We start from the raw sequence: 27,945 nt of genomic DNA on the forward strand, positions 1-27,945 counted from the left end.
AGAAACCTGTTTCTTCGTTAATATGTAGCAACTGAAAGCGAGCCCACAAACCTTAACTTTGACATTCACTAACTGCGTAACGTTCCCGCTTCACACTTAAGGATAATGTACATGTGTTCCCATTAATATATACGAAGACAGATTCACGCTGTGTGAACAATTTCAACGCCGATGACCGTTGGCTGTGTTGTGGATACGATACTGAGGTAGGTCGCTGTCTGCCACCCGGCGCCGCTAGCTAGGTCGCGAAGGGCTACAATGCTAAAACTATTAGCAAAGCCAGACGTAGCAACGAACAGCAGCTAACGAGTGTAACGTTATCAAACATTAACAGATGTAATGTAGAGAGTGTACCAGACGGCTAGAAATAGTCCAGGGCCAGGTTGTCAAAGTATATTTTACATTGCGTAGTAACAACAAATGAAGCGTCAGTGTTATTAACCCCTCAAATAACGTCAAATTGAATGGGGGCAGCTAGGAGGTGGGTCTAGCCTCGTAGGCCATCAGTAAGACCCGCCTAGCTAACATTAGCTAGCTGCGTAGCACTGGCGCTATTTGTCACTGCCTGGTTGCTTTTCAACCGGCGTCACATCGTATCCGGTGTGTTAGCAGGGCTTGTAATGTTGGTCAGTCAGGGATGGAAGCTGGACTTGGATACGGTAAAGTTGTCAATATACAGTAAACGCTTATTGCTAACGTTTATAGATACGTCAAATGACAGTACGAAGTAGCTACGTGGAATAAGTGTAAGCTGTTTCTAAAAACACGAGGGAATGATTTTAAATAAATGACGTGACAGGGAAATAATTCATCGTTGGTTAACGTTTCACTGGTTGAGGATTAGCTAACGCAAGCTAACTAGCGCTGTGTTAGCTGTGCTCGTTAGCTGGCTAACAAAGAGCCGTTGCTCCTCCTTGCTTTGTATGCTTAGTGTTGCCGTTTCAAATGGCTCTTGTTTCACTTATAAAACGACGAAAATATAGGTACGTAAGGCGAGGTTTATATTAATTAAAATACTAATTTAATTAATTTGAACTGTCGTCTGTTTTATTTTTCAGGATGTTATTGTCGCTAACATTGCCAGGTTTCGTCTTGACATTGTAGTTGTCTACGCTGGTAATGGCTGCAAACATGGCAGGGTATAGATGACTAATAAGTAATAAGATTGTCATTGCAAGCCTCTTAACAATTGCAAAAATAATCACACTAAATTGCACCGATCTTTTGCAGCAGAAGTTAAAATATCGTTCAGTCTATAGCTAACTGCAGCTTTAACGTTTAGTGTACAGAGCTGTTTCAATATTGGACATAATTTTTGCTAGACTATATTCATTAGCCTTTTAAATAGCAATTATATATATTTCTTGTTTATACTGGAGACAGAGAAAGAGTCAGCTGTCAATTGTGCTCAATTAATTGCTTCTGCTCTTTAACAAGTCAGAGGCATTTAGAGGTTAGTGTGTAACTCCTATGGGCTATGGAATGCATTTGGGATTTGTCACGCATTGCATACTTAAATACTTATTTATCTTATACATTTAATATAGTTAATTTTAATGCTTACTAAATAAACCAGTTGAATAGTGTATCGATTGGGCCCTACTGTATATGACATGTCCTTTGGTAATACAGCGAATTGTATCAAAGCAGGGGAACTTTAAAGAGAGATTTATCTTGTTTTATCAAAAGTTTATCAGAAAATGATAGTGGTTAAATGCAGTACAATATAAATGCATGTGGTGTGTGTCAGTTGTGCTTATGTGTAAAGCAGTGTTATTAAACTTTATGTGTACTGTAAATTCTATTTGTGAACACTTAGACTGGCTTCTTACAAATCTTGTTGACATTTGACATAATGTTGGTTACTTTTGAAACATTTGAGGCAGCTTTTGTTTTCTTTATTGTCTTGCAGTGAAACTGGACTTGGGCATATCTGAAGTGTCTGGCCATCCTACCATTGCCTACAGTAGGAAGTTTGGTGCCTGTTGCAGGCTGTGCGCATTTGTTCCTCACCAGTGATTCCTTATGCTTGATAGAGGCTACACCCTGGGTCTTACAGGATGGATGGTGTGGACCTAAAGAGACTTGTGTATCGACATCAGCACTCTGTGTTCTGCTGTGGTGTTCAATCTTTTTCCATTTACAAGAGAACACCTCCCATCTTACACCTCCAGTCTCTGCACTATATTTATAAAGACCGTCTTTGAGCAATAAAAAAGACAGCCAGAGATAGAAGTTGTTGGCCTTTCTATCTTTTTTCTTTTTAAAGCACAGATAGATATTGCTCATATAAGCCTGTATGATGGACATGGAAATGTCCTTATTTTAACTTTTCAGTTATTGTACGCCCTAACTCTAAGTGAGGGTGGTGGGATGTCGGAAAAGCCAGACGACAAAATGGTGAAGTTCCTGGCTCCCCCTCAGAAGAGTGGAAACAGCCCCAGTTCTGGATCAGATTCAATGGTGGGTGAATGCCGGCCAACAGAAGTGAGACGCCGGCATCACACCATGGAGCGTGATCGATGTAACCCTGAACACCGTTTCTTGCGCCGAAGTGTCATCAGTGATTCCAATGCCACAGCACTGGCTCTCCCTTTACCCAGCAAGATCCCCATCCCTGCACCTCAACGGGTGCAGCTACGGGAAGCCGCCCCCCAGCGACAACAAGCTGCTGTTTCTGCTCATTTGCCGCCGACTGATACAAGTTTAGCTCAAAACCAGGAGTCTGCTGATAGTGGAAGAGGAGAAGAAGGAAAAGATATCGAAATCTCCAATGTGGATGTAGTGCCTTCAGACCAGGAGCCAGCCAATGTACAAGATATCTGTGATGGAGAAGTGGTGGTAGTAGCCCACTCCACACCAGGCTTAGGAAGAGAATTGCCAAGTCAAACAGAACCTGAAAGCACTGTTCAGGTGAAGGTAAATCATGAAGATGATGGGGAGGAAGAGGATAAGGACTCTGCCAAGGCACGAGCAGAGGCAGAGCAGAGAGAAGCTGAGAAAAAAGTACAGGATGACATCGAAGAGGCAGAGACCAAAGCAGTAGGAACATCACCGGATGGGCGTTTCCTAAAGTTTGATATAGAAATTGGACGTGGCTCCTTCAAGACCGTCTACAAGGGCTTGGACACTGAGACCACAGTGGAGGTGGCTTGGTGTGAGCTGCAGGTATGAAATTGGGATAACCACTGTTCTTATTACTTATATTCCCTTATTGCTATTGCTGTCACTTCAATACCCTTTTCACTTTAATCTTGTGCACTGGCTCAACATATTAGCAGTTTCAAGGGCATCAGTTACTCTTGTTCTTTAATTGAGTCACCTTAGTGTTGCATTCTCTGGCAAGTGTTGTCATCTCCTTTGTTTAGGCCTGCTTTTACTAGGTGGGGTAGAGCTAACACAATATCCTTCCACACTGTTACCTGAGCTACAGCCTCTTGTCATTCCCCCTCTGAGAGACATACTTAGCATTTCCCCTTTATTGTTTTACATTGCATTTGTCAGTAAAACATAGCAAGACATTGGGAAATTACCAGAAGCTGTCAGGGCTTGTATATTCAATGCTTATAACTGATTAAGGAATATCTAACACATTAGACAGCGGAAATTAGATTGTACTAGATTTTGAAGTAGACTTTTTTTCTCATTGCTCTCATAGTGTGCAGAATTCATGTAATAATATTAATTTTCTGTATCCTGTTTTCACAACAGCAGAGGACATTATATACCAGTTAAAATAAATTATGATAACTGTCTTCCAGACATGCAGAATTATCATGACAATGATTACGTTATAACGGGGGAAATTCTTGTCAGGAAAAGTAGATTAATTATTTAGATTATTACTACACCTTTTGTAAATGTAACACCTAAAACTGTGTCAAAGTCAGTAAAACTCTAAAATGCCATTAGTTATTATTGTTTACAATTTCTAGGGCTAAATACAGCAACAGAAGTTATAATTGAGTTACTTTTTAAAAACACATTTTTTCAGGGATTTTCCTCAAAATCAGATTTTTGACCTAATTCAATTCTCGTCTTAAAATCATTTCTGTTTTTTAATCCATTTCATTGTTATTATATCTTAATACAGTATTAAAGATGCCACCGTTTTGCTTTGAATTTTTCTTTAAAATGCTGGTGAAAAAATTGTAGCTCTGCTCTCTATTCAGTACGCAGTTCAGTAAAGCAGCTACATGGCCCATAGCAAAGTTTGACCTCATTCGCCACATGACTGTTTGCTTTTACTGTCACGCTTTCACCCTGTCATGAGTGGCACAGGCCTCACACCGCAGCACATTCAGCTATAGCTACACATGCACACTGGTTTCAGAACAATGTGAAGATCTGAGGCATGTGCCCCTCCCCCCTCACACAGTGAGTCATGCGCATGCTCAATGCATTTCTGCTCTGAATGCTGTGTGAATGTAAAATGGGTCACATTCCTGACAGAGGAATCTCCTGTGTGAAGTGCAGCAGGCCGGCTTTGCCGGCCAAGGCCTGTTTCTTAACTATCAGTCCACTTCCTACCTTTCTGTTTTTCTTAACTCTTTTAATTTAAAGCAACTCCTACCTCCTTTAGTTAATATTACACCTTGAGGTTGTATACTTAGTCATTCTTGTCTTTTTTTTCTTTCTTCCTTTTGATATTAAAGCAACTTACTTCGGCCAACTACTGCAGCATGCATAGAAAGCTCTTTGATAGTTTTTACTATGCCTGGTTGCTTAGATTTACCTCCCCTGTTAGTATAGATTTGACTTTATTTATGGCAAGAGAGAATGTTGTGATATAAGGTACATGAGCTAATAATAAGTGGAAATCACAATTTACCAGAGCCAGTTGACTAAAGTGATTTATGATTTCTTGTTTCTTGAATAATTAATTGATTTATTGACTGGTTATCACTGGTCTGATGTTATCAGACAGAAAAATATCCTTGTGGTCTCTGGTGACTTTCTGTGGACCAGTTTGAAAAGGCAGGTGAAAATCATAGCTAAAACATACCCCATCTCTTTGTTTGGTTGGTTTGTATAAAATGTTTCCTCTTGTTGTAGGATCTAGCTGGGTCTTTGTCAGTTACTACTTGTATTGAGAGAGCGATCCAGTGGAAAGGGGGGATTTATTGAAATTCTTACAGTTGAATGAGATCAGCTTTGTTTAATGCTTGTGGTCTGTTCTGAAATATGAACATGTAACCTGACACTCATTCTCCTTCTTCCTCTGTCAACTAAAGAGTTTCAGTATGAGAAACGGTTCAACTACACAAAAGCTGAAATCCCCTCATACATGCGCGTTAAAGCTGTCCCATGATCAAGTGCTGGCATTACATCCCCCACACATCCTGAGGGCATATTTATATACAATTTTTTTTTAATATAGTGTTAAAATAGGCATACATTAATTTCTGTAAATGTTTTTAGTTTAGTTTCAATTGTTCAGTGTATTTTCAAACAAATATGTAATTATAGCCATTTCCATTTAGGTGCTTTTGACGGTAAAAAAAAAAAGTATATTGACCATTTTCTACTTTTCTACTATGGTTGCATTAAAAATGCACATATTTTCCTAAGAAGTAAAAATTCAAATTTAGAACAAACTGTAAGATGACCAACAATGAAAGAAAGGATTAGTGGCTCATTTCATTAATACACTTTTGTTTTGTTTCCTGTTAATGCTATAATCAGTGATGCAGAAAGTAATCAGTCTTGGTACTTGTTTGTTCACTGGGAATTTGTTGTTAGCTGGAATCAACAGTAGAACCCCTGCCTGAATGCTGACCAGTCTGACAGGTTTTCCCTCCTAAAATCCTTTAATCTTCTAATGGCAAAAATGCCAGACCTAAACTAGCATTCCTGTGAGGCTGTAAAGCTCATCATACACCAGAAAACCAACAGTGGTTGTTCAGAGAAGTGTTTTTATTTTATTTTTTTAATTTACTATATTAATTTTCAGGGACTATACAACAACATTAATTTCAAAGTGTTCAACAAATGGAATTTTTGTACCACATGTCATGACAAATACTCCAGTAGTAGCAGAGATATTTCACTCTGACGAGAGTGTTTGACCGACAGACCAACCAATCCACTTTGCCTTCCCTCAAGCTATGCTGCAATCATGGCTAAAACCTTTAGTGTGTAAAGTTTAAATGAAATAGCCCTGGCTTAGTCAGTCTGAGAGACCATCTGTCCAAAATCGTCTAAGAATTTCTAGGCGTCCACCATTTTTCACCCACCCATGAACCCCCTACATTTGTTGTTCCGGATCTCACATTGCAGGCATGTCTGAACAATAAGTAGGTCACCACAGAGAGGAAGTCGAAGAAAAAAGAGGAATAAATTTAGGAGCCTCCCCTCTCCTGCTCACTCATCCATCTTCAGACATGTCATCTTCCACTCGTTTCCTCCCCACCTCTTTCCTCTGCAGTAGTGGCGGAAGCCAAACGTTGAAAGATGAGGAAGAGAACCAAAGGTATTCTGTAGAAGTTATGAGAGCTTCATGTCCAGCTGGCTAATGGCATCCGCTGGGAGTGACGTGCTGTATCCAAGTAGTATAACAGTGACTCATCTGTAATTACTCTTCATGATTAGTAGTCTTTGGGTTTACCATAAGATTTTGAGTTTAAATTGCTTAATTCTGTGTTAAACATGACATAATTGGGAAGAAATGTTACATTTAGTGCAGTAAAATTCCTAAATGCATTGTCAGCATTCCTCAGTCAAACTGTGGAGTAGGCTTCTGCATGGCATTCAGTGGTTTGCAGTCTAATTTGTCTAAGATTGTTGACACAGGTAGTAAAGATGTTGGACCAGAACTTTTTATGTTTTGTGATTTACAAAATCACAAGAAACCTAAGCTTTTTGTTTTCCACTTTTCCCTCATTATTATTGTCGTTATTTAATTTACAAACAGATGTTGTCCCTGCCTTGATACTTTCTCAGTTTTTCATTAACTATAAAAAGTGTCTAAAAATGTATAGACTATAGTGGGAATACACCATATAAATCAGTTGAATGGACATACTGGCATATCGGAAATGGCCTGGATCCGTCATCATGTCGTTTGCTGACAGCTTGACCAACAGTCACAGTGATATTTGACCTCATTGCCATGTCTCACTGAGTCTTGGTTTCTTCCCACAGAGACATACTGCACTTAATGCTTTAACCAAGTAACACTTAGAGCTGAACTATTAAACATGGCTTCTTGGTTTTCAGATGTTACCCAGATCTTAACCAATGTTACCCAGAGGGCTCCATCTTGCCCTCAGTGTCAACCTCAGAGCAGGGACCTGACAGAGCCAGCCCATGGCATGATCACAGGCTTTTTTTCTTCTTTTTTTTTCACTCAATCTATTTTTAGGGTTGTTGGGTTATTTATGATAGCCTTTGCCTAGAAGCAGTACTTTCTGCTATGCTTTGGTGATACTGTAGTTAACTGTCATTAGCTGTGATTCATGTTATATGGAAACGCCTTAGGTCATAAAGTTGTTTAAATAGTATTGGGGATTGGTGACTATGGTTGAAATTAATATAATATTCATAGCAGTATTTTTCTGATGGCATGGCAAATGTATGAAATAGCGCAATGAACAGTCTTATTGTTAAACATTTTTTCCCTTTATTTTCTCCATTCATTTGGAGGATGTTCATATCGTCACAAAACAATTTTACTGAAAACTGATGAAAGATTATATTGTTTAATTTGTTTTCAATATCTGATTGGTTGATTTGTAGCTCTATTTTGATTGGTTGATTTGTAATTGTATTCTGATTGATTTACAGTTTGATTCCTGCAGAGTAGTCTCCTGCTTGTTGAGGTAGGAATTGCTTTGTGTCTATTAGAAACGCAATTAAAGGCATTTCCTGATTCTTATTGTCGGCAGTGAGATATAATGAACCAGTACAATTCAATACCTTGATTAAAAAGTTGTCTTTTATTTATGCCTCCTCGCCGGCGATAGACAGAGCTGGGGGTATTCTGTTTTCGAGTTTTCCATCCGGCCATCCATCTGACCATCCATCCATCCATCCCATTCTCATGAATACAATATCTCAGTAATGCGTTGTGGGAATTTTTTCAAATTTGGCACAAACATTCACTTGGACTAATGGTTGGACTGATAATATTTTGGTGGTTAAAGGTCAAAGGTCACAGTGACCTCACAAAAGATGGTTTTCACCTTGTGAACACAATATCATTGAATCATATCATACAACTGCGAAGCAGTAATTCTAGTTCCTGTGTACTCTTCTATCATCACATTCAGAGATGGCAGTATTCACAGCTGAGTTATGATATTGCAGAGGCAATGGTAGCAACACAGCTCTTTAGTGAAATGACTCATGCCCACTTTGTCAGATGCTGTAGCTCAACTGCAGCTGCTGCTGCCCTTCGAGTGCCTGCCAGGTTAGGTTTCCTAATTTATAGACTTTCAAAGCCTCTTCCTCAAAATGATATCCAGAATGTGACTGCACCATTGTCTGTAGAAAATTATGGGCACAGATTCTATAAAAGCACCTAAAGGTTTTGAAATAATGATTTACACTTGATGTTGTTATTGTGATCATCTTGGTAAGTTTTTGAGCTAGGCAATCGAAATTATGTTAAATATGGGGGACACTGAGTGGAGCTGAGGTTGGATAAGAAAGCCACAGCCACTTCAGCTGATAGGTCTGCTGAGGTGGCTTCTTAAATTTAAATATCTTGTATTTACTAAAATGGTAATTGTCAATTAAATGGCAATAGTCTGCCTTTGAAGGTGCAAACTAAACATACTACTTTCTGATCACTTTTAGTGGTCTTTGTCAAGTTAAATCTGCTTGCTTCTTGTCATTATACTACATACAGCAAAAATATGCAGCCATCTGTTAAGTAGATTTCCCAAAGAATGTGCTTTGTTAGGTCATAGCAGTGTTAACATGTGTCTTCACAAATTAACACTCCCAATTGCTTGAGTGTTTTCTTTCTAGAAATTGAAGTAGATGTCAGTTAAGCAGGTGAATAATCTTATCCTACACATTATGGAGAATGCAGTTTTAATTGGTTTGGACTATAGGGAAGACTTGTTTTAAATGAGTTATCAAAGTGGCAGTGAGCCTACAGTAGAAATGCTGTCATTGATACAGTAGTTTGGTATGTGTGGGGGTTGGGGTGCTGCACACCCTAGGCTAAGAATTCTGAGGCTGTGACTGCTGCAGTGGATATTTTGCATGACTATTTTCACATGATGTGCAGAAAGACAAAGGGGAGCCACTGCCCCACTAGATAAATACTGTGCAAAGTAGGTCAGTTGTTCCAAGTACATGGTGGAGCCTCCATTACTTGCCTATCTTCCTTCACCCTCTGTTTCTTGACATTGCCCCCTGACTCAGTGTCGTCTCCTGCTCCTAATTGTTTACACATTTCCCTTCAACTTCTCATTTTGTCTGCCCTACGTTGCCCCAGACATTTCAAACATTCAACCTCAAACCTCCAAAATACCTCCAGCAGTGGTTGCAGTGGTCTCAAGTATATTTTTCTTCATGTGATGTCAATCACTGGAAAGTTTTCTATCTCGTGCTGACACATACACAAAGTCTAACACGCTCCATGGGGCTCAAGTGGGCTGAATTTCCTGGACAGCCTGGGCTGCAGCCAGGTCTCTGGGGTTTTCAAGGGAGGTCTTTGGCTGCGGGGTTTCACTGGGCTTGTCTAACTGGTATTGGTTAGCTGCTGTCTATATGCATGTTGTAAATGTAGGTCACACCAGGAATTACTCAGGAAACCTGAGAAGGGTGGTTGTACACATTCCAGATTTTTTCTTAATATACAGACCCTACAAAAGGCATTTCTGCCAATCCTTATATATGCATTGGTCAGTTTATGGAATGTTAAACCCCACTGGGCAGAGTGCCATCAGATCTATATACATTTTGCGATGATTCATTGACAAACCCGTCAGCTGCCAGACATTTGTCGACTGTCGATATCTTTCTTTCAGAATACAGGCCTTGGTGAGCAGAATGTTAGCTTTAAACCAGATACAGTTGGTATCTGAAGGGCTGAGTAATATATGAGTATTAATATTCATTATTGTCTATCGTTGTTGATATGGACAATAATGCTACACAGTGTAAATTAATAGAATGAATCAAGCCAGAATCACAGTCCTAATAAATAATCCAAATATGATGAATATTTTATATATTTATATTCAAATATATGGGAAAGTGGTCCCAGACTTTTGGACCACACTGTATGCACATGACATGGTATAATGTATACTGATATTGGTTATGTTGATATATTATTTATTATTTTATTTAATAATACATACTTAAACCTACTTTAGAGTGCTGTGTGTCTGTCTGTTTGTTTTTGTCTGTCTAACAGTCTGTACTGATCTTTGCTGTGGCTCTTTTCTCATTTTGGTTTGCTTGGAATCTAGGACAAGGCTAGATATGTTCCTTGCCAGAGAAAACAGGGCCACATCCCTGTGCCCCAATCTCTATGTGCACTTGTTAGAGTATATGAGCAATTTTGGCTCTACAGAAGGAACTGTATATTGTCAGACTGTTTTAGTTAACCTTCTATTGAAAATGTCAGGTTTAAAATGTCAGGTTGTCAAACCTGGAATGTCAACTTGACTATAGATTCAAAAATATTTTTTCTCATAAATTGATGCATTCAGATGCTGCATAGGGAAAATACATTTTATTTGGCCATTAATATGGATAATATTCATTATTGTAGATATTTGCACATTACTTTTTCATTGCTCTAAATTATTCTGTATACATCAATAAATAGTCCTGCCCTCTGTGTTGTGTGAAATCTTTAAGTATTTCCCTTTTGTCCCCTGCAGGATCGTAAGTTGTCAAAGACAGAGCGACAGCGCTTTAAGGAGGAAGCAGGGATGTTAAAGGGACTACAGCATCCCAACATTGTCCGTTTTTACGACTCCTGGGAGGGACCCTCCAAAGGCAGGAAGTGCATTGTACTGGTCACTGAACTCATGACTTCTGGCACACTCAAAACGTGAGTCTCAAACTTGGTAGAGCTGACAAACACATTAATGCAGGACTCATACTGTATGTACAGTATACACTAGGGCTGTGCCACATATGTTTCACTTTAATAAACGGATGATGTAATGTGACTTGAATATGTAATTGATGAATTAATTAATACAAAAGAAAAAGTGTATTAGCACTTTTTAGTTGCTTTTATTAAGAATTGTTAAGTGTTATCTTTGATACTTTGAAAAATGCAGCACAGAGGATGTATGAAAATTCTGGTCTGTTTTCTTTTAGATATCTGAAGCGTTTTAAAGTGATGAAAATTAAAGTGCTGCGGAGCTGGTGTAGACAAATCCTCAAGGGGCTTCACTTCCTTCATACTCGGGCTCCCCCCATCATCCACAGGGACCTTAAGTGTGACAACATTTTCATCACAGGCCCAACAGGATCCGTCAAGATAGGAGACCTGGGACTGGCCACACTCAAGCGTGCATCCTTTGCCAAGAGTGTTATAGGTACGACTCCAAAGTCATTTCTACCTCCTGATCCCTGTCCTGCTGCAGGGCAGTACCTTTTCTGAGGTCCTGATATACTGTTTCTATTGAAAATGATGATGTTTAAAGAAGGTATTTTCTGTTTACTTGTTTTTCTTACGATGTGGTTCAAAAACAGACCACAGCGTTTCAGCTGTCTCTCAAACCACAGCTCAAATGGAGGCCAAACACTGTGGTAATCTTAGGGAGATAACCACAAGGCTTTCGCTCTCTGAACTCGCACAGTATTTTTATCAAGTTTGGTCATTGTACAGAATAGTTCTGTTCTATGTTTCTCCAAAAAAAGAGGGTTTTTTTCCAGGCACCTACTGAATGTAAGTAGCGCCTAACATTTCTCCGACTGTTAAATATTAATATCATTATTATAATAGTTGTCATGCCTTCTTGCAGGCTAACCTGGCCATGGCTAAAGGTATGGCCTTTGCTTCTGTCTTAGACTGGTCTTTGTTCTGTGGTTTGGAAATATGTGGTCTGTTTGCCAGTTACAGCTATAATGTTTAACATCTCTTTCTATGGGTTTGCCTCTACAGGTTTTTTTTTTTCCCCTAGTGTTTGTCTCTTACTGTCTTTTAAAATATTGCAGGACCGCAGAATCTTTTTGCTCCATCTTTGTGTCCAGAGAGCTCTCCCCACTTTCTCTCTGTCAGCCTTTTGTCTTTGATTTTTGTTTCGTTTTTATTTTATTTTTTTACTTTCACATTCTTGGGTATGTTTTTAAAATGTAGGCTCTAGCCTCAGCTGTGCCCCATTCTGCTGTTTGGAATGAATAGGGTACTGCTGGTCATTGAGTAAGTATGAACTTTTATGGGCCTGGTAAGTCTGACAGTGTGCTGTAACACACATCAATATCAAAAACAATTACATTCAAATAACCAAATCAGTTTTTCTGCGTAAGACCTGATATTGAAGGTAAAATCATCAATTAACTGAACAAGGCTGATGTGCAGGGACACACTGCTCAGCACAGTAACTAGCTATGGGATCTGCTTCTCTCAGCCTTGACCATAACAGTTTTCTCCTGCAGGTCAAGAAGAGATGGTAAGTCAGACTTCGAAAGGTGAGTCTACTATAGAGGGCAATGTTAATGTTGTTGTAAGGTAAGGTCTTGACAAAAGTTATTTCCATAGCTAGTCTTATTTCTCTTACAGAGATCATTGGCATCCCTTTGAACAAATTGCGCTGTATTCTGACCTGGGTATTATTCTCAAGTGCCTAATTTTAAAGCAAATTTTTGAATGTCGTGAATAACATTAATTTTGGCTAACAAGTGTGGTCTGCACATTGGTAACCTCAGTCATATTCTTACATTGCAACATGTTAAGGTCTTACACAGACAAACACGTGCCTTCTTCTCTGCAGTCTAACTGAGCCCAGCTTCTCCTTCCTTTTTTGTTTTCTGTCTCTTTTTTGCTTTCCTTCCCCTTTTCTTTTTTCTCTCTCTTCCAACTTTCACCTCACAGGTTCTACTCCAGGAGATGTCTACAGGCTGGTCACTCTTCTCATCCTCCTCTTCCTCAACCCCTCATGGGTTAGAGGAGCAGAGGGGCAATGGGTTGTGAGAACCCCACTCAATCAGTAAGGGAGTTCGAGAGTTCTGAATAGTTGTTTTGATTTAAGGTACCCCTGAGTTCATGGCGCCTGAGATGTATGAGGAGAAGTACGACGAGTCAGTGGATGTGTATGCCTTTGGAATGTGCATGCTGGAGATGGCCACCTCAGAGTACCCTTACTCAGAGTGCCAGAATGCTGCACAGATCTACCGCAGAGTTACCAGCGTAAGTCTTCTTTTCAACCATCCATGTCACCCCTCTGCCCTGCCTTCACCTCTTCCTATGTGCCAAGAAGGCTAGTGTCCCATTCTGGAATCATTTTATATTCCTGCTGTCATCTCTGTATGAAACTTATATTACATTTCTATCTTCTAGTATTGTATTTCACCTCTTAACTTGGGTGTATTCCTGTATCTCCCAGATGATTTCCTTTGCCCTGTTTGAAGAACCCACAAACTTAGAAAACCTCCCTCAGAAAACATGTTATTTACACCAACAAGCCCCTTTGCTTCACCTCCACACTGTTTTTCTTTTACTTTCCTTCTTTCCCTCTGGATTATGTTGAAGTATGTTGGTTAAACATGTAGACTAGGTGTGGATGATTGATAAGACCCTGAACAAGCACAGTCCTGCTGTTTTCTTAAGGGCTAATGGTTTAGTCTTGTGATGATGCCATAAGGGCAGTAACTGTCATAGAAAAACACATATTTTTAGTCTTATTCATACAGTTCATACTGGCTTACTATTGAAATACATAGTCACTGATATGATTCATACCCATGACTCATGTAATTGCAAGTCTCGGGTTAAAAAGGTTGATCTTGTTCCTAGACTGTTATCTAAAATGTGCCTTGAAATCTCTATCTCTATCAATACCTTCAGTTTAACATTAACTACTATTAAGCACAAACACTGAAGTCTGCTACGTGATTCAACAGAGCATTTTTTTATTTACCCTAGTGCAAAGTATTGAGTTCTTAGCTCTCTTAATGAGCCACAAATAGCTCATACTGCAGAGCACCAAACACACTTGCCTCACTTGAGAAACAAAGTGCTATTGTGTTGTTAAGTCTACATTTAGGCAGTATGACATCCTCTGTTTTTACAGTAGTATTCCTTGGAGAGATGGGCTGTTGTTCTTCCTATTTTGTCATTTCAGCTCAGGTGTACAGCTCTCTCAATTCATCGTCATCCGTTTTCCTGTAGCACCAGGCAGTTTCCTGTTGCTAGTGGCTCAATTCGTCACCTCTCATCAGCGTCCTCCACCGACTTATGCCCTCCTTTTCTCATCACTTGACATTTTACAATCTTTAAATGCCACCAGGCAGAACACATAGCTTCCTTTTACCATTGTTTGAACGGATTTGTGTTGAAATTATGTTTCTTAGAAGCAACCTCCTCCACTTTGTGCTGTGAGATTTTAGGTACATTCGAACACAAAATTGAAAGAGAAAGTTGGCTTAAGGTTGCAATAATTTCAGTCATCTGAAATATAAGAGATATTTTTGTGGTGCTGATTAAGGGTCTATGAGCTAATAAAGACAAGATGTGGGGTAGTATCCAAAATAAGAAAAGGTCAGATAAGAAGGAAAACCATTCTCATTCAGGGTTTTGTGTTTCCCGTAGGGTGTGAAGCCAGGCAGCTTCGACAAGGTGGCCATTCCTGAAGTGAAGGAGATCATCGAGGGATGTATTCGCCAGAACAAGGATGAAAGGTTTCCGACTTAAAGTGCACATTTAACAAGTTGAAGTTGGTCAAGGTCTCCAGGAAAACATTTGCTCATTGCTTGTATCCTCTTTTTAGGTACTCAATCAAAGACCTTCTGAACCATGCCTTCTTCCAGGAGGACACTGGGGTGCGTGTGGAGTTGGCAGAAGAGGATGATGGAGAGATGGAGGCTATTAAGTTGTGGCTGAGAATTGAGGATATAAAGAAACTCAAGGGGAAGTACAAAGACAATGAAGCTATTGAGTTTTCTTTTGACCTCAACAAAGACGTCCCAGAGGATGTGGCTCAGGAAATGGTGAATTGAACTTTTAATGTCTTTTTAAAAAAATCAAAATCTCATTTATACGGTCACAAAGACTGCATGACAAATGAAAAGAGCAAAATTTGTTTGTTTTCATCACTATCTTGATGTGTTCATGTTCATTGCTGAATTCTACCTCATATCTTTTTGCTGTAGGTTGAGTCTGGTTATGTGTACGAAGGTGACCACAAGACCATTGCAAAGGCCATAAAGGACAGGGTGTCTCTAATCAGTCGCAAGAGAGCACAGCGGCAGCAGGTGTGTCCATACTAACCATACCTCATTTTATGTTGTTTATTTTTACTATTCACTTAATTTGCTTGAATACTTTTTTCATTCATAGGATGTTTGTAATTGTTCTGTGGTGTTCACACGTTGACCATTAATAGTCTCTTGAGGGATTTTAAAACATTCGGTGCTGTCTATCTTGAAGGTCAGAGAAGATCAGGAGAAGAGAAGGCTTGAAGAAGAACTGCAGAGTCAATTACTGCCAGCACAGCAACCAGGCCAACAATCAAGCACTGAGATGCCTCAGTCCCAACCAGTGCCACAGCCTCCTCCTTATGTCTCTCCGCAACCAAACCAACACAGCACACAAATGCAACCTGCATCTCAGCAGAGCCTTCAGAACTCTAACTACAACACTCCTCAACCAACCCAACTGACTGGCATGGTACAGGGCACGCCTTATGTCCCCCAGTCAACTGGGCAAATGCCAGTTCCGGTTCAGGGTCAAAGTGTGGCCACCATCCAGCCAGAGTCAGAGGATCCTGAGACTGACCAACACCAACAGCTACAGCACACAGGAGGAGGTTTGTATCAAAGATGATTTACGGTCAAATACACCTACAGCCTATCATATGATAATAAAATTTTGTTGTTAAATGCATTTAGAGTCTTTTCATAAATTAAACCTTCATGTCCCCCTCTTACAGCCACTCACATGGCCGACAGACTACCTGGTTCCTCCATCCTTCCGGAGGCCCAGCCTTCTCAGCCAGGAATGTCCTACAGCTCCACTCCCGGTCAGCACCTTCAGCCCCAGGTGTCGTGTTTGCAGACACAAAATGACCAAATGCAACAGCAGCAGCTGTCAGTGGTGAGTCATGTATTAAATAGGACATAATCTTGTGTGTTGAAAAAAATCAAATGTTTTCCCCATGGTATGTGCTCCTCAGAATTAAGTATATATTTAAAACAAAATTTAAAATGTACAGACTAGATATTTATACATTTGTTTTTCTGATTTTGCCCCTGTTTTTCCTCACTTTGGTATGACCAGTTTTCAATTCACAGCAGTCCTTGCCATTGCTAAATCCAGTGTTGACAAGGGAACACTGTAGACAGTCTAACTATGCTTGTTTACCTGACCAACTACTAGTAGCACAGTTGCCTGTGAAGTAAGAAAAATGCAAATCTTCATTCACTTCACATGCACAGACACGGCCCGTTATGTTCAGAAAGTTGAACCTGGGATGTTGTTTTTGATGGGCGCGGGGTGGGAACTTTTCCTCTGCATTAACACATGTGCCCCATGAACTACTTATCTTTGCCCATGGAATTTAATTCACATGTGATGTTGTTTTCTTTCTGTGGTGTGCAAGGTTCAGCCCCAGATCCAGCCTGAAGTTGTTCCTGTTGCACCCACAAGCCAGTCTGTTCCAGGTGCACCTCCACAGGTAAACGTTGTACTGCATGTCTTAATGATCTTTAAAGAGCAACTAAACACCACCTGGAAAGTATTGTTTCACCTAACAACATAGCTTATATTATGTTAGAGTATACTGAACACACCCTAAGTACACTTCTATATAACAGCAGCAAATGTGGACTCTACACTTTGAACAACTCTAGGTCAGCAAAAACATGATTCTCAGGAAGTGTTAAGTTAACCTTTAAAGCCTATATTCTCTGATTGAGGCATCTGCGTTGAAAGTAGCTGAGTGTTCCAAATCTCTTGAGTTTCTTCTTAGTCCACGTTTCTATTTATTCTCAAGTTTTCTACTCTTACCCTGTGTTATGTTTTGTTTCTTATAGTATGGAGTTTACTACCAACCATCGCTCCCCCCTCAGGTAGATAAAATGTCCCATTTTCCTGTTAATACTTTTAAATACACAGACAGCCATTCGGATAACATGTTCTTAGAAACAAAATAAAGTTAATGTCTCTATTGGTTTTCACGGCATACTCAGCCTTTGTGGTCAGTTTTCACATATCTTTGGTAAGTTTTTACTCAATTGTAGTACAGTATAAATAAAGGAAGTTTATCTTCCTCAGACAAAAATGTTGGATCCACTAGTTTTTAACACTTTGACAAGCGCAGTGTGGATTGTCATGCAATGTACAATGTCTCAAAAATGCACTGGAGAGTTGACATTAAATAGATACCCCAAGCTGTCAAGTAAACAAATGGTCTGATATATGCAGTTAATGTTATCCAACAGGTAAGTGCATGTGGAAACCAGATTTTCAGGAATTAGATTAAATGCCACAGTGAATGTGTGTCAATCTTTATCTAAACCTCTTTGATTTTATTCCTATTTCTGGCACTCTATCTTAACCCTATCTTTTCTTATAGATTCCCACCCAGCAAGTAATGATACCCCCATCCTCTCAGTCGTCTGCCCCCCAGCAGCAGCAGCAGCCAGAGAGCACCTCCACTCTTCCACAGGCACAGACTGGAGCTCAGCAGCTACAGGTGATACACACCTCCCCTGCTCATACTTTACATCCAAATATCTACGATCTTGTTTTAAGACACCAACTGACATATTTATTTTTAACTCATTAATTTCACTGTTGCTTCACCATACTACAGTATGAATTTCATGCTGTCCATTTCTATGTTTGCATTTTTTTCTAAAACTTTTTTCTCTTTTCTCTGAACACACAACTCTCATTACTGCGTCGGCCCCCTTTTTTTTCCTTCCACTCTTACTCCTCTGCATGCTGCTTATTCCTGCATGACTCTTAGTCTTGGGCCAGTGATCCAAGTCCTGTACTCTCTCCTCCACTCAACGCAGAGCATCTATACTTCCTCTATCAGGCCTCATGTCTCTCTGTTCTGCAGGTACTCTACAGAGCACAAAACTAATTTGTATGTGGATGTATGTGAGTTATATGTGAAGCATGTGGTTTACACTTCCTTATACAGTTTCTCTTCCTGAAGTATGTGCGCATTCATTCTTCAAAAAAATATTTTTACAGTGCACATTTTGCATAATTTTAATACATTTTTGTTAAATGTAATAAATACATGTAAATCCTATTATAGAGCATCAATAAACATGAGTAAGATAAGGAGGGTAGTAAGAGCTCAAATAATTGTTTTTTTGGTGTTGTGGTTTTATATCTCTATTTTTTTATTTCTAGTATCTACTTAAATGTGAGAGCAGAAAACAGTATTTGTTTTCATGACTGTTACATTTTGACCTAAAGGCAATGTAACATGTCACAGGTTTTACCCGGAGCTTAAATTCCTCCATGAAAACAGTAAACCAATGTATATATGCTGTGTTCATGTAATAAATAAAATACATTTTATCACAGTAGAAAAAAATCACAGTATTGTAATCACCAACAGGTTTTCAACTGGAAACTAATAGAACAGCAGTAACCTGTGTAAATAATATTCAAATAAGCGCAGCAGAGGAAAATGGCCACACTAAAGGAAATGGAAAGAAAACTCCATCGCACAGCAATGTTTACACTCTGCGCGAGAGCTGAATAATGGCGTCTCTTGCAGTAACCACATGCAACAAATTTCACCAGGGTAAACAGCTCCATCTGGTGGATGGTCTGGTTCAAATCATTACATTTGCTGTAAATAGTTTGTCAGCATAAATGGCCAAAATAAAATTGAATGAATGTTTCGGAATTACATTAAAATAATAATTGGTTTACATCATTGGTTTAAATAATTTCAAGATAGTAATGCAGAAACAAAAGGACCTTCAATTTAGAGATTTTCCATTGACATTAGATTTCTGATTTTTTTTTTTTTTTCAGGCCCCTGTGAGTGTTCCTCAGTCAACACCAGGGGAGCAGTCAGCAGGATCTTCTGCTCTGGTTCCACCATCTGTAGAAAGGTGAGAAGGAAGTTTTATTTTTAAAGGAGGTTTTAAGAAGCACCACACAACTTCTCTCTCTCATGGATTCATGTCTCTTACAGCTGCCTGTCAGATGCAGCTTCAGGTCTTAGTGACGGCAATGATGGAAGTTCTACATCAGGAGGTCGCCATGAGGGACGCTCACTGAAGCGTCACCAGAGGCGATCTGTACGCAGCCGATCCCGCCATGAGAAGACTGCAAAGGCCAAGCTAAATGTTCTCAGTGTATGGATCTGAACTGATGAGTTTATTCAGACTCTCTCTTAAGCTCTTTGTGACTTAACAGTTTTAACCTAAATTTCTTCTTCTTTGTCTTTTGCAGATCTCTAATGTCGGTGACAGAGTAGCAGAATGCCAGCTGGAAACGCACAACAGGAAGATGGTGACCTTCAAATTTGACCTTGATGGTGATAATCCAGAGGAGATTGCACAGATCATGGTAGTAGTGGTTCACAAGTTTTTGACACTAAACATTTAGAAAACATTCACTGTCTAATGGTGGTTTATTACAATGAATATAATCTCTCTTCCCATGTGTAATGCACACTATATATTCATTGAGAATATGGTTTTGCATGGCTACCATTCATTCCATCCCTTTGAAATGGCAAGTGGTAATGATAATCCACTGCAACTGAACAAAGTACAACAGCAAATGCCACACACAGCTGTTGTTTTTTGTTTTTAATATCTTCTGTCTCAAACACTGACGATAACCATCACAAATATGAAGCCATTCTGTGGAACGTTCTCACAGTATATGTAGTTGTAGTTACAGTAGTTGAACTTGTTATGCTCTGTGTCAGGTTGCGAGTGAGTTTATCTTGGAGAGTGAGCGGGAGTCCTTCATCGAGCAGGTCCGTGAAGTCATAGAAATGGCTGACGAGAAAGGAGAAGGGATGAAGGAAGGCTTTCCCCAGGTATTTCTTTAGTACACATCACCTTATTAGCCACATAACTGTTATGACTATTTTGATCCACGCCTGCTGAACCTGAAGACTTTACCACCTACATTTTATCTCTTTGCAGATGTGTGACCTCCAACAACAGCCTCAGCTTTCTGTTCCCATGCTACCAGGTTAATAAACTTGAGCCAAAAACACAGTGTTCACTGTCCACTTATTGATTTTAAGTCTGACTCCCACCTCATATCTGACCTTTCTTTTGACCTGTCTGTCAGGTATTTCCCCCAGTACAACAGCCCAGGTGGTGCATTCAGCAGGACGAAGGTTCATCGTCAGCCCAGTGCCAGAGTCACGTCTTAAAGAGCAGTTCTTTGGAGTTTCTTCTGCTAATACCTCCTTTGGAGATGAACCTGCCTCTGGTGAGAGAAAACTTTGTTTTATTCTCTAAGTCACTGTATTATATTCTATATCTGAAGGCTGCTTAAATTACAGATGTCTAATTTTACTAACATAATCTTGAGTGGCTGAAGATTAATAACATAGCACACACACACAACTCACAATATGATACATTTAATTCTATTATAATATTTTCAAAATGAGAAAAAAGTCACAGAACAAAGTATAATAAAAAATGAAAACTTCAAACTGACTATATAGGATTATACAACTGTTCACATAAGCTTTTTCACGTATGTCAATTTCAATTGATATAATTTTCATATACTTACTTCCTCATTTTACTTTTTTATAGCTCCCACTATGACATTGGGCCTTTCTCTCTCTGCTCCATCTGGGACCCTCCAGCAGGCTTTCAGTAAGATGAAGCCAGCTCGTGTCGAGAGAGGCAGCACCATTGATCCCCCTGCTCCTGAACATGAACCAGTCACTGTTATGTCAACTGAGCCTGGACTTGGCCCAAACTCTAACAATATCGTAGGTCCTCCAGAAGCCGTAGCCTCCAACACTAGCACAACTTTTGCTGCAGTGTCTCTCCCATCTACTGCCACATCCTCACCACCTCCCTCAACTGGGAGGGTTTCTCCTCCACCTATATCCGCTCAGTCCCAAACTCCTGCTCCTGTCATCAATGATCCCAGTCCAGCTCCTCACTCTTCCCATGAAACACCCCCCTCACAACTTCCACCAGCTGCCAGCATCCCTCCCTCATCTTCTACCATTTCTCCTCCGTCGGTGCAGACCTCCGTCCCCACAGTACCTGGGCCTCAGCCGAGCAGTAGTTCTGTCGCTGTCTCTTCTGTTGTTGGTGTTGCATCCAGTAGTACTGCTACTGTCCCTGCTTCAGAGCAGCAGCCTTTTAATAGCGCTGTTACATCTTCTCAGCCTATGAATTCATCCATCCATGCACCACAACATGCAACCTCCCAGTGTCAGCCTGTTTCCATTTCTGCTCAGCCCCCACCTCCCACCTCATCAAGCAGTCAGAGTCAGGTCCAACCACAGCCAGTGGAGTCGGAGGGGGCTGACCTCCAGACAAAGACTGCTGGTAGAGATGACATCCAAGCTCTAGATAAGAAACTAAGGTCCCTCTTTAAAGACCAGAGCACTGCCTCCTCAGCATCACTGGATCCTAGTCAGAACACAGGGACCTCCTCTCCTCCCACTGGGACTTCTTCCCCTCCACCTGGAACCGCCGTGGTGCCCCCATCTAACCTTCCCCTCACTTCTGGGGTCCAAGGTGTCCAGGGCCCCACGACCACCCCGGGACAGGGTATTACCCCAGCAGGACATGCCCATACCCCTCCAACTAAGCCCAGGGCTCAGGTTAGTGAAAACTGCAGCATCCGACAATAAATCCAAAATGCAGTTTCATGCTGTAATTAGTGTTTTGACTTCCTTCTTTGATATACTTTTTAGACTTTACCCACTGGATTTGATCAAGCTGCTACACCTCCTACTGACCTTTTACCCCCATTTCCTGGACCAAATCAGGTGAGTTCTACATTTTCATCGCAATACTACCTGGCCCATTACTTCTGTAGATTTTAGGAGTACAAGGTTCTAAGTGTACTGCTTAGACTGTTCCTTATATCCTGTTTGTGTGAATCAGCAGTCACAGCAACCCCTGGGTAATTTGGATGCACAATTGAGGAGAGCTCTTAGCCCAGAGACGGTTCAGGGAGGTAACAGGGTCCAGCCTCCAGCTGCAGGTTTCACTTTGGGACGTTTCCAAGTAAGTTTTAGACACAGCTTAAAATTACTCTGGCTAATTCGGTCTAAAACAGTTAAACCTCTAGTTCATTAAAATGACCTCCTTCCTCTTTCTCAGGTGTCCGTTGCCACAGATGGTGTGTCCAGTAGTGTTCCAGATCCCTCCAGCATTGTTTCCTCTTCTTCTCTCACGCCATCCTCTACAACTTCATCCTCCTCCTCTTCTTCCTCTTCCTCCTCCTCCCCCTCAAGTCCAGAAAATACCCTCCATCGGTCATCGTCTCTGTCCAAAGGAGTTTGTGAAATTGACGGTATAAATGAAGCCTCGTCTCTCTCTGCTGGTCCTGCCAGTCAGCCTACCACTATTGGGCGCTTCCAAGTGTCCACAAGCAGCAATGCCACTTCTGGGCCAACCACTGGCTCTAAAGTGGGGCGATTTTCAGTCACAGGTACGGACCAGATTCACATTGAATTCATAAAAGCTCAGTAACAGAGGCTAGCTTCAGTAATCTAGTGTAAAGCCTTTCTCATACTGGACCAATATATTGCACAGGGTCCTACAGTGCACAATACTGAGTACCATACAAAACAGATTTTTCACGCTGTCTTACCAGTAAATTTACTGCCATCACTGTAACTGGACTGGCTAAATGAAGAATAATATGGGTCTTTAAATGGATGATCATTTTATCACAGCCATCTTTTTTTTTTCCTTTTGATATATGACCATAGTATAAGCAGGTTAACGCACTTTGAGGGGGCTTTATGGAAAGTTATGGTCTGTGGAGGCATCTACACCTCTGCCTCATTCGTTAAATTTAAATATATCCTGTTGGTATAGGCTGGGAATTATTAATGAGAGCTTTTACAAATACAGTAGACTTATTTAGTTACTGAGTTTAAAAAATAATAATAATAATTTTAGTTTCAATCATATCAGAAGATAAACCTTTGGTTTGGTCTGTAAATTTGCATGAAACAAAGATTTTCATCATCCTGTGCATGGAACACAGATGGATGTCAAGAGTACGTTTTTAGATCATATGAAGTCCTCTGGTAAACCTATCATATTGCAGTAATGATCTTGTGTTAAATTTCCCACAGTGACCCCAGCTCCAGCAGCAGGCTCAAGTCCGTCACATGGCTCCAGTATTCAGAATGGGCCCTCATCTTCAACCTCTGACCCGCATAATGCACATACGCATTACAGCAGTGACAATGATGACGACTCAGAGACTGAGGACGAGGCTTTGCAGAAAGAAATTAGCCGTCTGAGAGAAAAGTATGTCACATATTTACAATTCCATTTTACAATTCCCTTATTTACCCATACGACTGTTGGTTCACAGCTCAGTGGAAGTATTTTAACATGACTGTTTTTGTGCCTTTCCTCTCCTGCTCACAGACATATGAAGGAGATTCAGGCCTTGCAGACGCGTCAGAAAGAGGAGATAGAGGCTCTGTTCACGCGCATGGGCAAACATCCTCCTCCATCTGTCCTCTCCCCTGCTGTGGCCATGGCTGGAGGTCGACGTAGGCTTAAAAGCAAAAGCCACAAATCTGCTCGCAGTAGTGGACAACCCAGTCCCATACACTCAGGTAAGGACACTAAACTGGCTGTTCAGTTTTTTGACTGATTTATTATCAACTTTGAGATAAATACTGCAGTTTGTGTTTTATGTACATGCTTTACCAAATAGCCTAGCTGTTCAAATAGTATGTACATGTTTAAATATAAAACTCATTCTATGCTGTGACCACGTGTTCAGGATCGCCAGCCTCGGTTCAGAGCCTCCATGGTTCAGAGTCCCCTCCAAAGCAAAGTTCACCTTCTGCATCAGAGGCCTCAGAAACAGCAACAGATGCATCACAAGCAGTTGGCAGGTTATCCCTGCAGCAGCTCCGATCCTCTCCATCCATGCCCAGCCTCAGCAGTTGCTCCACAGGTATGTGCAAACACTTGTCACACTGAGTTGCATGAATTGATTTCCTAAATTAATTTCCTTGTTGACATCTCGCCTCTCTTCGTTTCCCAGGATCAATTGGGACCAGCTCCACAAACGGTTCAGGCCACTGCCAGAACCATTCTACTTCCGTGACACAGGCGACTGGACCCACTCCTCCTGCCTCCCACACCCAGAAGGGCAAAGGCACATTCACTGATGACCTGCACCAACTGGTGGATAACTGGGCCAGAGATGCTATCAACCTCTCCCAATGCAAGAGAGGTCCTAAAACTGGAGCACAGGCAGCACTGGGGCATGATGTAAGCATTCAGTACTTTCTTTTAAAGAAAGACTGGAGCATTTTATAACTATATGATCATGTGTGATATTTTTGTTTTTTGCTAACCACTTACTGTCTGTAAAAATGTTGCATATTCAGTTGTAAGATTTATTTTTTTTTTCTCTATAACAGATAATCCCTCCAGCCAACATGGGCCGTAAATTCTCAGCTCCAGGCTACCTCTGCCCAACACTTCCCACGCCTTCCAACACCACATCCACCGCCACCACTCACCTTCCCAACCCAGCGAATCCCTCCGTCCCTTTAGGGCCCCGTAAAGGCTCTCTGGGCCCAGTTGCTCAGGGGTTCGGCTATGCCTCTGCGCCGTACAGTGCTCCTCAGTGGGCAGGACCCACAGGCACATGCCAGGTCAGCATGCTTAACCCTGCACAGCCACTAACACAGTACCAGCCACCTACAACAGCTCCAGTCTCCATACATCAAGGCTACCACATGGGAACCACACCAGCCTCCCAGAAATCAGTCAGCCCTGGAGGGTCCAACCTGAGACCCACGTAGCCCTGTCAGAGCCCTGGTCCAGGCTGAGACCACATGGCAGAGAGGGTAGACAGTCGTTGATCGAGAAACACTAGCCTTCTTTGCAGTTTGCGGGTTAGCTGGCTGGGTATTGTGCTTTTTATTTTTATTTCAACTTTTATCATTATGTGTTATGAGTTGATCTGTGTCCTCTCAGGCAGAATGAAATCTGCCTGGCAATTGGAGGGAGAGTGCAATACACATCCACAGCACAAGAGTCTCACACTTAGCCTGCCATTAGCTGTGGAATAGAGCTGTGAAGAGCATGTTGGTTGTGTCTGGTGATGTAACGCCCCAAATGCACAACCAACAGCAGCCAAAGAAGTCTTTTGAGAGCAGACATTGTAATGTTGTGATTCCTTTGAAGAGAAGAAGGTAGGAGAGATTCTGGTTGACATCCTTATTGGTCCTAACTTTAAGCCAAACTGGCACAAGAGAATTGAACTAATATACCACAACACACATACATGTGTAAACACCTGACTAAACATTGACCTGGTTGAGTGACTTGGGATGGTAGGTTCTGTTGTCTCAGAGCGAGGGAGAATGTGAGTGTACAGAAAGTGGAAGATAAGAGTGGTACAGTTTGTTCCAGATGGAGCTGTAAGTGTGACTGGTGGAGAAAGGAAGAAAGACATAGTAAGTTAGGCTGGAGTGTAATGGATAGGGTTGGAACATGAATACATCCCAATTGCTACCTATTAAGTAAAATGCAATAATGGCAAAGAGTAGATAAACTGTCCCTTGTAACTGTGGCCTTAATCCCCAAACACATTTAAACATTGACTTTGTATATAGATATTTCTTCACCGAGTTATGATTCCATGTTTAGCATATTTATGTCCCTGTGAGAGTCTGGTGTCATTGTGATTTCAGTTGTCTCTATCATATAGCTTTATTGTCATACTGATTTATTCTTCACGTCTGACATGTAAGCCAGTGGATCTGCCACATAAAAAAGCATTGTCGTGGTGTTGACCGCCATTCGGAGTTTAAGTGAAACTGAGGAGGTGATGCTGCTGTAGATCACAATCTGTAGAGGGTGTTTGCAGGGTGATAAATTATTTTCTTTTCTTGATTCTTGAAGAATGAAATCTTGTTAAGAATCCTAAGTTGACACATGAAACCACTTCACTTAGTGCTTAGCTATGAGATATGAGCAGTTCAAAGTCTACTTATCAATTCATACAAAATACAGTTTTGGTTTATTAGTGTAGTATTTGTGGAAGGTTTCGGACTCTGAGGAGACGCAGCTTTCCCACTTCTCCCAGTTGTTTACACAGACAGTGCTCAGCACGCAGATGAACAGGTTGTTAGCAAAGTCATGTCACATTAAATATCTCCACTCAGAACATTTAGCTGTCATGTCTCAAATCACAAGTGTCTGGGGTTCTTTCTGTGGTCTGTTTTTGTATGCGTTATTTAATAAAACAAACAAATGTTCTTTATGGACCTGTATTCAGCCATCAGATTTTGATGTTGTTTCACTGTAATTATTATTAAAGGTTGTTAAACAACATGTAGTTAAAGGAATATAAGAAGTGCAATTGCAGGGTTGTTGTTATTGGTATCCTTCTCATCACGCAGGAGTAATCCTGTGGTTTATTAAGCTCTTCTATCTATGACTGCCCTGCCCCCTTTTCTATTTTATTGTACATATGTTAATGTGAGGTAAATGCTTTCACGTAACGCTCAGTCACTAGAGTATGCTTGTGGTGACCCACTCTACATGCACATGCACTCTGACCTGTAAACATGAGGAACACTTTAGTGCCTTGCATCCTCACTAATGACAAGTTCCAGATCCATCTAGTCCTGTAGCTATGACTGTACTGCAGAAAACCAGTTAACTTAACCTGTGCACGACGCAGACACAACCTGACACAGCCAACTCAGAGGACATCACACTCTGAAACGTTGGACCAGACACCACACACAGGACTGCGGAACAAAGAGCACACTGAGTAATAGTAACAGTTTCTTTTCTCTCTACAGTTACATTTGTGTTGGTTGTGTAATCAGCTGTGTATTTATATTTGGCTCATGCGTACTTGGTTTTCGCTGACATTTGTTTTTGTGGATTTATTATTAAACCATTTCATAGAAGCACTTGTTCAGGCAGCGAGTGAGCTGTATAAAGGTTTAAAAGTTGTCACAATCTAATGTTGGCTCAGCTTTTGTCTCACCACCTCACACGAGTGCCATGCTGTCTTTGTGACTTTCGCCTGCTCGTAGATTGGATGAATAGTTAAACTTCTCTAGAGAAAAACTAAGTTACTGCAATGCAGAATATGCAATGTTTAAAGTTTTATAAGGACTGAGGGGTAATGGAAACATTTGCATGCTGATGAGGGTTGTTACTGACTTCAATGTTTTTGATATTGGAATTATTAGTCATTTTTTTTATTATTATTATTTGCCTTCCTGAGAGTCATCACAAAGTGTTGTCTGTTTAATGTCATTCACCAGTATCACAGGCACAACTTCAATATCAGACTATTGGCATATGATTTCTGCATGCTGGCTTCACTGGTGTTTAATCTTACAAATGACAACTGGCCACTGTACAGCACAAGCTCACAACAAAGCTTAAGGTCTGTGTGCTACTATGATATCAGTAATTATCACAGACCTTCATACAGTACTGTTTGAGGCTACTGACACGCAGTAATATGTTTTATTCTTCTTTCGGATCCCTCCTTACAGACTTCCCGTGATTCAGTGTCTGTTTTGTGTATGTTTTTCACATTGTACAAAATGTAAAAACAAATAAAAATATCAATTAAAGCACTTGTCATGC

The 27,945-nt window shown here is 40.7% G+C and overlaps 1 protein-coding gene across 6 annotated transcripts; it reads left to right on the forward strand.

The window, feature by feature from the left end:
* LOC111671222 (serine/threonine-protein kinase WNK1-like) lies at positions 1–27,932 on the forward strand. Of its 6 annotated transcripts, XM_087179849.1 has the most exons (29): positions 1–206; positions 1,913–3,168; positions 10,848–11,020; positions 11,296–11,516; positions 13,173–13,330; positions 14,732–14,820; positions 14,910–15,129; positions 15,292–15,393; positions 15,569–15,947; positions 16,071–16,234; positions 16,740–16,814; positions 17,173–17,208; positions 17,715–17,834; positions 18,111–18,206; positions 19,145–19,224; positions 19,308–19,470; positions 19,568–19,684; positions 20,052–20,165; positions 20,275–20,323; positions 20,426–20,569; positions 20,905–21,935; positions 22,029–22,103; positions 22,225–22,344; positions 22,441–22,771; positions 23,427–23,604; positions 23,728–23,921; positions 24,092–24,268; positions 24,359–24,588; positions 24,741–27,932. In XM_087179849.1, the coding sequence occupies exons 2-29, from the start codon at positions 2,374–2,376 to the stop codon at positions 25,125–25,127; spliced, it is 6,018 nt and encodes a 2,005-aa protein (XP_087035975.1). In that variant the 5' UTR covers positions 1–206; positions 1,913–2,373; the 3' UTR covers positions 25,128–27,932. The 6 variants fall into 6 exon arrangements, with proteins under 6 accessions (XP_087035975.1, XP_023284055.1, XP_023284057.1 ...); XM_023428287.2 differs by lacking the exon at positions 18,111–18,206 and having other exon boundaries at positions 22,222–22,344; XM_023428289.2 differs by lacking the exon at positions 18,111–18,206.
* Positions 27,933–27,945: the final 13 nt, after the last annotated feature.

This window comes from Seriola lalandi, unplaced genomic scaffold, assembly GCF_002814215.2.
Source record: "Seriola lalandi dorsalis isolate HSWRI2012SDOR001 ecotype SW California unplaced genomic scaffold, Sedor1 jcf7180002054873, whole genome shotgun sequence".
NCBI lineage: Eukaryota > Metazoa > Chordata > Actinopteri > Carangiformes > Carangidae > Seriola > Seriola lalandi.